The sequence below is a fragment of the Stegostoma tigrinum genome, chromosome 17, assembly GCF_030684315.1.
Source record: "Stegostoma tigrinum isolate sSteTig4 chromosome 17, sSteTig4.hap1, whole genome shotgun sequence".
Taxonomy (NCBI): Eukaryota; Metazoa; Chordata; class Chondrichthyes; order Orectolobiformes; family Stegostomatidae; genus Stegostoma; species Stegostoma tigrinum.
The window spans coordinates 26,183,810-26,196,977 of NC_081370.1; the positions used below are offsets into that span (position 1 = coordinate 26,183,810).

General features: G+C 42.9%; 1 protein-coding gene across 5 annotated transcripts in view; it reads left to right on the plus strand.

Annotated features, from left to right (window-relative positions):
* Positions 1-13,168, plus strand: part of LOC125459510 (uncharacterized) — a 230,005-nt gene that overhangs the window by 143,846 nt on the left and 72,991 nt on the right. For all 5 annotated transcript variants that reach the window (XM_048546013.2, XM_048546016.2, XM_048546015.2 and 2 more), the window contains one exon: positions 86-180. In XM_048546013.2, coding sequence (XP_048401970.1) covers positions 86-180 — 95 coding nt within the window. The remainder of the gene's footprint in view (positions 1-85; positions 181-13,168) is intronic.

Below are 13,168 nucleotides of genomic sequence, written 5' to 3' on the forward strand. Positions count from 1 at the left end.
TGACTTGTTTCACAATACTTCCAGCCTAGATGAAGTTCTGTTTCCTCCATAAATTCATTAAATAAGTTGATTATTTTATTTTCAGGATTTTTTATTCCTGGATTTCCAAAGCTTCAACGGTTCCAGACACACCATGATCAGATTTTAAGTAAACTCATGCCAAAGCTCAAGAAGCATATGGTAAGATGTTCTGTTTTCTTTATAGTTTAATGAGGCCCATATCATTTTATTTATTGTGTTTGTTATTCTTACTATTTCTGTTGTTACTCATGGTGGTGCCAAAAAATGTAGTTGCAATAATTAAATGCCCTGTCTACTCACCATCACCATACGTCTAGCAGTATTACAACTAAGGTGCCAGAAATTTCCCTGGCTCTTTATTTGAGGATCAAATTAAATTAATTACATTAACATAAATGAGACAATAGAGAGAGAAGAGATACTCAGTATTGTAGGTCAGTAAAAGATTGAGGAATCAGATATGGGGCACCCTATAGGTGATAAGTTTAATAACAGTTGATGGAAAATGAAGAGAACAGTAGAATGCTGGAGAAACTTATATAGTCACACGGATAACCTTAACTTTAGAGACCAAGGACCAAATCTTAACTCCCAAGCTATGTATGGTTGGGGATGACGGCAAAGGTTGAAACAGTAGCACCGGAGAGGATGCAGAGGAGATTTACTGGGATGTTAGCTGGATTGGAGAATTTGAGTGAAGAGAGGTTTGGCCCGCTTGGCTTGTTTTCCTCGGAGGAGAGCAGATTGAGAGGCAACACAATTGAGTGGCATAGATAGGGTAGACCCAAAGAAGCTTTTTGCAACAGTGGATGGATCAATGACTGGGGAGATAAATGTAAAATAAGGAGCAGAAGGTTTAGAGGAGATGTGAGGAAAAATGTTCCTGCCCAGATGGTAGTGCAAATCTGGAATTCACTGCCTGTGAGGATGGTGGAGGCAGAACCCCTCACATTTAATAAGGATTAAGATGTGCATTTGTGTTACCAAAGCATACGAAGCCATGGGCCAAGAACTAGAAAATGGGATTAGAATAGTTAGATGATTGTTTTTGACTGGTGCAGCTACAATGGGCTGAAAGGCCTTTTTCTTGCTGTAGATTTCTATAACTCAATGGCTACTATGTCAAGAATCTGGTATTTCTCTCCCTGAGGTGGGTACACAAAACTTGGGAGATCATCTGGCTGTACTCAACCACCTCAGGAAACAGTGCCCCAAACGGTAACTGGAGGGAAATGGAGACAAGTGTGGGATAAACTGGATCTGCCCCCTTGGACACAATTTGAAGGCAACTGCAGGATTGCCAAGTGCTGAGATGGTCTGGTTAAAAAGCCCTTTTCAGTTCTTGTTAATTTTGTCCCACTTGCTTTGTTAATCATTAGGCCCTTGAAACTTCATCCCCACCCTCTCCACATTCCCATATTTTGCAAGCCATGCCCATGTCCGCACCCGTAGTCTATCATAACTCCTACAACCATGTTCTGTCAGCTCATGCTAACCAATAAGACTGTAAGAAATAGAAACAGGTGTAGACTGTTCAGCCCTTTGAGCCTGCTGCGCCATTCATTAGGTCATGGCTGAGCCCACGCTCCTCACTTCTACTTTCCATCATTTCCCGATAACCGTTATTCTCCAAATGATCAACAATCTATCTGTCTCAGACTTAAACATACACAAAGATTCTGCCCCCAAGCGATCTGTCTGTCTGCAAAGGCACCCAACCCTTTGAGAGAATAAATTTCTCCTCATTTCATTCTCAAATTGGTGCCCCTTAATTCTGAAACTATGCCCTCAGGTCTCAGACTCTGCGATGAGGAGAAAAATCCTCTCAGCATTTACCCCTGTCAAGCCCTTTAAGAATCTATATTTATGTGTCTCAATGAAATCACCTCTTATTCTTCTAAACGCACATGAGCAGATTCCAAACCTATTTAATCTTTCCTCATAAGACAATTCCTTCATACTTGTGATAACACAGTGTGGAGCTGGAGGAACACAGCAAGACAGGCAGCATCAGAGGAGCAGGAAAGTTGACGTTTCAAGTTGGGACCCTTCTTCAGAAGTGGGGGAGAGGGAAGGGAGCTCCGAAATAAATGCAGAAAGGAGGGGTGGGGCTGGGGAAGGTAGGTAGGATGGTGACAGGTGAGTTCAGGTAGGTAATGGTTGGGATATTTGCTGTGGAAGAGGGACTGTTCCACGTATCCTACGAAGAGGCAGTCATAGCTTGGGCCCTCACAGGTTCCCATGGCCACCCCCATAGTCTGTAGGAAGTGGGAGGAATTGATCATCCTATGGAACCTTCTCTCAACTGCCTCCAATGAAATGATAACCTTTCTGAAATAAAGGGACGGAAACTGCTTGTAGCGCTCTAAACACTTCGTATAGTTGTAAGACTTGTCCATTCTTATACTCCAATTTCATTTGCCTTTCTGATTACCTGCATCCCCTGTTTCTGTGTTTGGTGCACAAGTATCTCTAAGTCCCTTTGTGTTGCAATTTTCTGCAGTTTTTTTTCTATTTCAATAATACACTTCTTTTGTTCTCCTTTCCAAAATGAACAACTTCACATTTTCCCACATTATACTTCATTTGCCTGCTTACTTATCAAAATCTCTCTGTAAACTGTTTGATATCCTTCTTGCAATCTGCCTTTCCACCTATTTTTGTGCCGTTTATGTTTGGCTACCGTACATTGGCTACTTTCTATGCCATTAATCTGTATCGTGAGCAGTTGCAGTCCCAGCGCTAATCCCTGTGGAACCCCACTGGTCATAGGTTGCCAACCTGAAAAAGAACCCTTTTTCCCCACTTGCTATTCCCTGCCCGTTAACCAATTCTCTCTCCATTGTCAATGCACTACCTCGAACATTGTCGGCTCTTATCTTATAACTTAACCTTTTTTGAGGTACCTTGTTGAATGCCTTCTGGAAATCCAAATACAACATGTCTATTGGAGATAATGGGAACTGCAGATGCTGGAGAATCCAAGATAACAAAGTGTGGAGCTGGATGAACACAGCAGGCCAAGCAGCATCTTAAGAGCACAAAATCTGATGTTTCGGGCCTAGACCCTTCATCACAAAAGGGAGGTGGGGAGAGGGTTCTGAAATAAATAGGGAGAGGAGGATCGAAGATGGATAGAGGAGAAGATAGGTGGAGAGGAGACAGACATGTTAAAGGGGCGGGGATGGAGCCTACACAGGTGAGTGTAGGTGGGGAGGTAGGGAGGAGATAGGTCAGTCTGAGGAGGATGGACAGGTCACGGGGGTGGAATGAGGTTAGTAGGTAGGAAACGGGGGTGCAGCCTGAGGTGGGAGGAGGGGATAGGTGAGGGGAAGAACAGGTTAGGGAGGCAGGGATGAGCTAGTCTGGTTTTGGGATGCAGTGGGGGGAGGGGAGATTTTGAAGATTGTGAAGTCCACATTGATACCATTGGGCTGCAAGGTTGCCAAGTGGAATATGAGTTGCTGTTCCTGCAACCTTCAGGTGGCATCGTTGTGGCACTGCACGAGGCCCAGGATGGACGTGTCATCTAAGGAATGCGAGGGGGAGCTAAAATGGTTTGTGACTGAGAGCTACAGTTGTTTATTGCGAACCGAGCATAGGTGTTCTGCAAAGCGGTCCCCAAGCCTCCGCTTGGTTTCCCCGATGTAGGGAAGCCACAACGGGTATAGCGGATGCAGTATACCACTTTGGCAGATGTGCAGGTGAACATCTGCTTGCGGCCTGGAATGGGGTGAGGGAGGAGGTGTGGGGGCAAGTGTAGCATTTCCTGCGGTTGCAGGGGAAAGTGCCGGGTGTGGTGGGGTTGGAGGGGTGTGGAGCGGACAAGGGACAAATGGAGAGAGTGGTCCCTCCAGAAGGCAAACAAGGGTGGGGATGGAAAAATGTCTTTAATCCCCCTCACTCCCTATTTATTTCAGAACCCTCTCCCCATCCCCCCTTTCTGATGAAGGGTCTGGGCCCGAAACGTCTGCTTTCGTGCTCCTAAGATGCTGCTTGGCCTGCTGTGTTCATCCAGCTCCACACTTAGTCTCAACAATAGACATGTTGTAACATTCTCGAAAAACTCTCATAAATGAGTCAGATATGATTTCCTTTTCATCAAGCCACGCCGACTCTGCTTGATCAGATTATGATTTTTCAAATGTTCCACTGTTACTTCCTTAATAATTGATTCAAATACTTCTCCAACAATAGATGTTAGTTAAATAGGCCTGTGGTTACCTGCTTTTTACCTCCTTTTTGAAATAGGGTGTCACATTGCAGTTTTCTCAATCTCTGGTTTTTCTCCAGAATCCGGGGATTTTTGGAAAATTACAACAAATGCATCCAGTAACTCTGTAGCTATCCTTATTTGGGATCCTAGGGTGCAAACCATCAGGGCTGCTGTTATCCCAAAGAACTTGTCTAATAATACTTCTCCAGATGATGATTGTACTTCATTCATCCCCTGTATTCTTCAGTATTAATGGGATGTTCAATGTATCTTCCACTGTAAAGATTGATGCAAAATATCTGTTTAGCTCCTCTGCCATTTACTTGTTCCCGACAACTGTGTCCCCAAATTCATTTTCAAAGGGGCCTGTGTTCACTTTGACCCCTGTTTTCTGTTGTATTTATGGAAGCTCTTATTGTCAGTTTTAATATTCCTGGCTGGTTTGCCCTTTTAGTTTATTTTCTCTGTCTTTATTATCTTTTTAATCTCCTTTGCTGAATTCTAGATTTATCCCAGTATCCTGGGATATTAGTGAATTTGACCTCCTTTTACGCTTTTACTTTCAATTTAATCTCTTTTTAAACTTCATTGGTTAGCTATGGTTAGTTTTTCCATTTCTTAGAATGTTCCTATATTAATGGGACGCATTTTTGTCAAGCGTCATGACTTCTCTCCTAAAATGTCTGCCACTGTTTACTTAATGTCATTCCTGTTAATCTATCCACTCAGTTAACTTTAGCTGTTTCTTTTCTCACTTCAATGTAATTCCATCTATTTAAGTTAAACATCATTGTTTCCAACTAGGTTTCTCACTCTTGAACTGATTATTAACTTCTATCTCGTTATGATCACTATGAACTAGGGGATCTTTTACTCTAAAGTCATTTTTTGAGCCTGCCTCATTACCCATTACCAAATCCAAGGCAGCTTGTTCCCTGGTTGGCTCCTTGACACATTGCTCTAGGAAACTGTCCTAATGTATTCTATGAATTTGTTATCATCGTACCTTTTCCAATTTGATTAGCCCAATCAACATGAAGATTAAATATATTCTTCAGTATTAATGGGATGTTCATAATTAGTGCTCTGTTCTTTTTACATGCTTCTCCGATGTGTTGATTTATAGCTTTTCCCACATGGTGGCTACTGTTTGTAGTCACTACTTCTACCAATGCCATCTTTCCCTTTCTGTTTTATATCTCCACCTAAATGGACTGTACATCATTTGAGCCTAAATTGTCTTTCACAACTGTCCTCATTTCATTGCTTAGTAGCAAAGCTACTGCACCACCTTATCCATCCCTCCTGACGTTCCGAAATGTCAAACATCTCCGAATGTTAAGTTTCCAGTTTTGATCTCTTTGTAATAAAGTTTTTCATAATGTCGATAACATAATATCTAATTCCCACTATTTGTGCCATGAATTTGTCTATCTTATTGCAAAAGCTGTGAGCATTAAAATACAAAGCCATAGTTTGTTCTATTACCAAATTTCCCTCTGTTTTTATAGTTCCTTGTTGCAGTATGACATAGAACAGTACAGCACAGTACAGTCCCTTCGGCCCACGATCTTGTGCCGAAATTTTACTCTAAACTTAAGGTCTATCTAACCTTCACCCTCACCTGCAATCCTACCTTCTCCTTTACCTTTGAAATTCTAATTTTCCATGCAACTGAACCCATGACTCACCACCATCTAATTTAATGTCCTATCTACAGCCCTGGTTATGCTTATGTTAGTATTTGCCAGGACTTTGTTCCCAGCATGTTTTAGTTGGAGCCTATCCCATTAGAACAGGGGTGACACGGTGGCTTAGTGGTTAGCACTGCTGCCTCACAGCGCCAGGGACCCAGGTTCGATTTCAGCCACAGGTGACTGTCTGAGTGGGGTTTGTATATTCTCCCCATGTCTGCAAGGGATTCCTTCAGATGCTCTGGTTTCCTCCCACAGTCCAGAGATGTGTAGGTTAGGCTGATTGGCCATGCTGAATTGCCCATAATGTCCAAGGATATGCAGGCTAGGTGGATGAGCCATTGGAAGTGACAGGGATAAGATAGTGGGTTGGGTCTGGGTGGGATGCAGTTGAGAGGGTTCATGTGAACTGAGTGACCTGTTGCCAAACTGTGCAGTTCTATTTAGAATAGCTGCCTCATTCCCCTGTACTGGTGTCAATGTCCCATGATTTACAATCCATTTCTCCCACACCAATCTTTTGAGCCATGCATTTACCTTTTTCGTCTTGTTGACCCCATAGCAATGAGTTTATGACTCGGGTATAATCCAGAGATTGTTACCTTTTTTGGTTCTGCTTTTTAATTTAGCCACTAGCTGCATTTATTCCCTTAGTAGAACCTCTTTCCTTTTTCTACCTATATTGTTGGTACCATCCTGGACTGTGACAACCGGATCTTTACCCTCCCACTCCAAGTTCCTCTGCAGCCCAAATGCAAGATCCTGAACCTGAGCACAAGGCAGACAACACACCCTTTGGGACTGTCAGTCCTAGCCACAGAGAACAGTATCTGTTCCTCTGAATATACTATACCCAATTACAATTACACGCCTTTTTTTTCTCCCCACTCGTGAATGGCACCATTATGCTATGGTTAGTTTGCTCATCCTTCCTGCAGCCATCACTGTTCACAGAAGGAATAGGAATTTCAAGCCTGTTAGTGAAGATCAAGGGCTGGGGCTCCTCCAGCACTACCTCCTGGATCTCTCTACCATCCTCGCTCTGAGCACAGACCAAATTTGAGGTAGTTAATCTAAAGGCTGTGACTGCCTCCTGAAACATTGCATCCAAGCAACTCTACTCCTCCTAATATGTCACATTTTGAAGCTCAGACTCCAAGTCATAAACTGAACTGGAGTTCCTTAAACAACTGATATTTGATACAAATATTGTCATAATGAACCAAAATGGAGTCCACCAATTCCCACGTCATGCAGGTACAACAAATCGCCTGCCCTGTATCTCTAGTTTGTTTACTTAGCTTTCTGAGTATACATTTCCTACTGGTCTTTTAGGCATAATCTGTAAAATATTTTTCCTATTTGCCTTCAATCTGACAGTAATTTATGATACAAATTAGCAACTATTAACAACTAATTTTGTTTTTGGTTTTTCTATGAATGTCACTGTTTGCTTTGTACTGGTCTCCCAATCCCAATCTTCAATTTATCCTCTTAAAAGAACCGAAAACACAAAAAGTACCTTTTTCCTTAATTCCTACGCTGCTCTAAAATCCCAGAAATATATACTCACTCAGGCTGTGCTTCACTCTGTACATGATCTCTCCTTGCTGACTATCCAAAGCTTATGGTAATAAAGTATGAAGCTGGATGAACACAGCAGGCCAAGCAGCATCTCAGGAGCACAAAAGCTGACATTTCGGGCCTAGACCCTTCATCAGAGATGGGGATGGGGTGAGGGTTCTGGAATAAATAGGGAGAGAGGGGGAGGCGGACCGAAGATGGAGAGAAAAGACGACAGGTGGAGAGAGTGTAGGTGGGGAGGTAGGGAGGGGATAGGTCAGTCCAGGGAAGACGGACAGGTGAAGGAGGTGGGATGAGGTTAGTAGGTAGGAAATGGAGGTGTGGCTTGAGGTGGGAGGAAGGGATGGGTGAGAGGAAGAACCGGTTAAGGAGGCAGAGACAGGCTGGGCTGGATTTGGGATGCACTGGGGGGAGGGGATGAGCTGGGCTGGTTGTGTGATGCAGTGGGGGGAGGGGACGAACTGGGCTGGTTTTGGGATGCGGTGGGGGAAGGGGAGATTTTGAAGCTTGTGAAGTCCACATTGATACCATTGGGCTGCAGGGTTCCCAAGCGGAATATGAGTTGCTGTTCCTGCAACCTTTGTGTGGCATCATGGTGGCACTGCAGGAGGCCCATGATGGACATGTCATCTAAAGAATGGGAGGGGGAGTTGAAATGGTTCACGACTGGGAGGTGCAGTTGTTTATTGCGAACCAAGCAGAGGTGTTCTGCAAGGCGGTCCCCAAGCCTCCGCTTGGTTTCCCCAATGTAGAGGAAGCCACACCGGGTACAATGGATACAGTACACCACATTGGCAGTCTGGTCATGAAAAGTTTTTGGAGGCACCAGAGCAATAATAAATATAAAAATGAAAACATTTGAGGTTGTGTCAGCAAACATCTGTTAAAACTTTAAAACTTACTTTTTAATTTTTAGTGGGGAGTAAGCTGTTATCTCATTTGACTGTTTAAAAACCTCAGCAGCCCTTCATACGCATTCACGTCTACTTTAAAAAAAAGTCACTCACTCACTGCAGGATAAGCCCCTCACACCAGTGAAATTTAAATCTGTTTGAACTCAGCCCTGACTTAGAATTGTCCTGCTGAGTGTGAGTTTTCCAATGTGAGTCACATCCTGACACTGTTCTCTTACCAGCAACAATAGGAGCTGTAAGAAATATGAATTAGATTGTTTTTCCAAATTCCCAGTTCTGTGTAATCTCCAACAATCTATGCCAAGAAATCTGGAACAGGGACAAAACTGCCCATATCCTATTTTATCTGCAGGCAAGATGAGGAATGAATAGCAATCTGTGGAAAGCAGTTTGATCATTTAAACGAGGTAAGAAATCCCACCACATCAAGTTCTAGTCCAACAGGTTTGTTTGAAAACATAAGTTTTCTGAGCCTTGCTCCTCCTTCAAGTGTTAGACACAGAATTTTAAGTAAGGGTCTCATCACTGATGAGGATATATTAAATAAACCTAAGATGCCGTTAAATCTTTCATCAGCTAGAAGGTTTTAATTGATTAACATAGATATGTAAATCCTGCAATTACTTTCAAATCGCTGTGCAACAATTGCCAAAAAGGGATGTTCTGTCCCAGTGTGGGAACACTTCAGTGGTCAAGGACGTTTGACCTCAGATCTTTGGGTAAACGTCCTCCAAGGCAGACATTGGGATACACAGCAACGTACAGCCAAGTTTGGTACCCACAAGGACAGCCTCTCTCACACGTGCATACATACATACACTCTCACAAGTATACATACACACACACACGCTCAGATCCTTTCTGAAACATACACACATGTGCACTCACACTCAGTCTCTGTTTCACAAACACACTTGCCCACACTGGTGCACGAGCATGCGCGCGCACACACACATACACACACACACACACACACACACACACAGAGTTCCCCCTAGCACACACAAAATATTTCTCACTCTCTTTCACAAACACACTCAGCCACACTGTCCAACCAACACAGACACAGATGCATACACAGGCTCTCTCTGTCATGCTCTCTCTCATTCACACTCGTACTCTTACTCTCTCACTTTCTTTCATGCACGTGCCCCACGTGCACGCATGCTAAGTGCATACGCCACACACCCAAAACGTGCGCACACTGTCCACCCACACATGCTTGCACGTGCACACTCTAGTGTGCACTTTGCACGCGCATGCTTGCTGTCCGTGTACACACGTTCTCCATGCACGCACATATTCTCCCCACGTGCGCGCGCACACACATTCTCCACATGCTCTGCATACATGCCCGCACTCTGTACACACTCCCACGCATACTTTCCACATACCTGCACAACCCTCTCTCTCTCGTGCCTGTGCTGTCGCGCTCTCGAGCTCTTGCACACTCTCTCTCTCTCTCTCTCTCTCACATGTGCACGCGCACACACATGTAAATGTTTCGGGTACATGTGTATTTACAGATACATTCGTGTTGTTCAAAAAAGACAATTTATAGACAGTCATCTTAAGCAAGGCCTCACACCTAGCATGCATTGTCTGACCTAAAATGTCACCTGTTCTTTACATTGATAAAACCTTTAGTTTTCTCAGAGCAGCCACTTGAAAGGAATTTGGGGATATACATATGCATATTAATAAGTTAAAACCTTCTAACTGATTAAAGATTTAACAACATCTTAGGTTTGTTTAGTAAATCCTTATCAGTGATGTGAGTCTTTGATATTTTACTTATAAATTCTGTGTCTGATACCACCTCACTACTGCCTGTGGTTTCTTATCTTGTCCACGCCAGTGCAACACTGACATCTCCATACCATGGTTATTTAAATATTATAATCAGCTGCCTGCTTTCGTTTCAACAGTCATTCTATTTTAACTGCAGAATGCCAAACTTCTAAATCCTCAGGAGACTTGGCAGCTGCAAGAAGATGAAAAGGGCTGAATCCACATGTTAGATCATTTACTGATTACTCGAAGTCTACAGAGAGCAAGACCATTCATTTTCTCAAGTCAAAAGGCAACCTGTTAATGCTGCTCTGCCAACCATCGTTTGTTCTCCTCCTCCTGACCACCATTAGACACTAAATCCCCCTTAAACCCAAGAAACCACTATTGAATTCCTAATACCTTCAAACTCCTGTGTGTTTCGGAATCACCCTTCCCTCGCCCACCACAATCAGGCTCACTCAACTCACTCCCTGCCCCCACCACTCTACTTCACCTTGATCTCTTTCTTTTCTTGCACTCCGTGAGTGCTCATGTAGACTTCGATCATGTGAAATGGGCTTCCCAAATGTATGATATTTTTCCTGTTAATCAGTCTACCTGTCACCATGAGTCCCATAGGAAAGAAAAGCTCCCCTGCAGTTACATTCTGCAAGATGCCAGCTGGGATCAAGTGAATTCCCTGAGGAGTATAAGGGCAGTAGGAATATACTCAAGGGAAATCAGGAGAGCAAAGAGGGGTCAGGAGATAATAAAATGTGAGGCTGGATGAACACAGCAGGCCAAGCAGCATCTCAGGAGCACAAAAGCTGACGTTTCGGGCCTAGACCCTTCATCAGAGAGGGGGATGGGGGGAGGGAACTGGAATAAATAGGTCCGGAGGGAGGAGGGTAACTTCTTCAGGTTAGGCATAGTTTGGCAAATTGGATAACGGAGAATCTTTAGAGATTTTACAAATACATGAAGGGCAAAAGAATAATTAGGGAGGGAACAGGCCCTGTTAAAGATCTGGAACTGCAACTGCAGGAGATGGGCAAGATACTAAACACATATCTTGCACCAGTATTTAATTTGGAGAAGGATATGGAAGCTAGAGAACTTGGAGAAATAAATAGTGATATCTTGAAAAGTGTCCATATTACAGAACATAGAACATGACAGCACAGTACAGGCCCTTCGGCCCTCGATGTTGTGCCAACCTGTCATACCGATCTGAAGCCCATCTAACCTACACTATTCCATGTACGTCCATATGCTTGTCCAATGATGACTTAAATGTACCTAAAGTTGGCAAATCTACTACCGTTGCAGGCAAAGCGTTCCATTCCCTTACTACTCTCTGAGTAAAGAAACTACCTCTGACATCTGTCCTATATCTTTCACCCCTCAATTTAAAGCTGTGCCCCCTCGTGCTCGCCGTCACCATCCTAGGAAAAAGGTCCTCCCTATCTAACCCCCTGATTATTTTATACGTTTCAATTAAGTCACCTCTCAACCTTCTTCTTTCTAATGAAAACAGCCTCAAGTCCCCTCAGCCTTTCCTCGTAAGACCTTCTCTCCATATCAGGCAACATCCAAGTAAATCTCCTCTGCACCCTTTCCAAAGCTTCCACATCCTTCTTATAATGCGGTGACCAGAACTGTACACAATACTCCAAGTGCGGCTGCACCAGAGTTTTGTACAGCTGCAGCATAACCTCTTGGTTCTGGAACTCGATCCCTCTATTAATAAAAGCTAAAACACTGTATGCCTTCTTAACAGCCCTGTCAACCTGGGTGGCAACTTTCAAGAGGAGATGTTGGACCTCTTAAAATATATAAAAATAGATTAGTAGTCAATATACTCGAAATCAAATTTATTTTGTGTCCTGTACCCCTAATCTTCTGAAATAGATATGCTGTAAATAAGATACAAAATATAACTTTGAAAACTAGATGAAACATTGAGGGCAGCATTAAAAACGAAAGTAAAGTGCTGAGAACTAGCTGAGCTGTTTTCCTGGTGGAGATATGTTTGGGAAGTCAGCCGGTGAAATATGTATGTTGTGACTGCCTTCTAGTTTGACAGTGAAATTCTGTTCATTGTGAGGGTTAGACCGAGTGAACATACAACCAACAGATGTTATGCAGAAAATAAATGCTGTGATGCAGCTTGGTGGCTTCAAAATGATGCAGTCATGGCAGCCTAGCCTGTCTTGAGATCCAAAATTAGTTAAGTATGAGGGAGGTGGGTGTGTGGCAGTGAGGAGTTCTGTTCTTTTCAGTATCTTCAAAAAGAATTCATCAAAGCATGCCTTTCAGGCTTCTCTTCAGTTTGGATACCAGCTGATAATAGGCAAAGTTGGTCTGCGCACAGTCTATCTAGTGCTATCCTAATGGCTGTTGGAGTCCTTTCTGTATGAAAAAACTACCACCTGACTCAGGCAGGCTGATTACATGCCTGATTCTGAACATTCTATATATAGAAATTATCAAACCATCAGCAGGAAAAGACCAGTAAGTCACTACCAACAGCTTTTGTGCTCCTGAGATGCTGTTTGGCCTGCTGTGTTCATCCAATTCCACACTTTGTTATCACCAACCATTATTATTTTGTTTCAACTGAGCAGAGGGTTTCAAAATCACCCCCAACACTTTTGCTTCCATTTCATGGCCAAATGTAGTTACAGTCAAGTAAGACTGAAAAGAAGTATAAAATTATGTCTAATATATACACTATTTGCATTAAATTGTGTTCCTTGTATAATAGTATGATTCTTCTAAATTTTTCATTGTTGCTAGATATAAATTTCAAACTTGGCCTGTTTTAAATTTGTTATTTCATTCAACCTTGGGGGAAAAAAATACAGTTTGAAGATTAAATTGCAGTCTGATTTGGGATAGATATAGGAGAGTATTTCCAAGTTTTTCTGAGTTTCAAGCTAAAATTAAGGCTAACATTAAAAGTT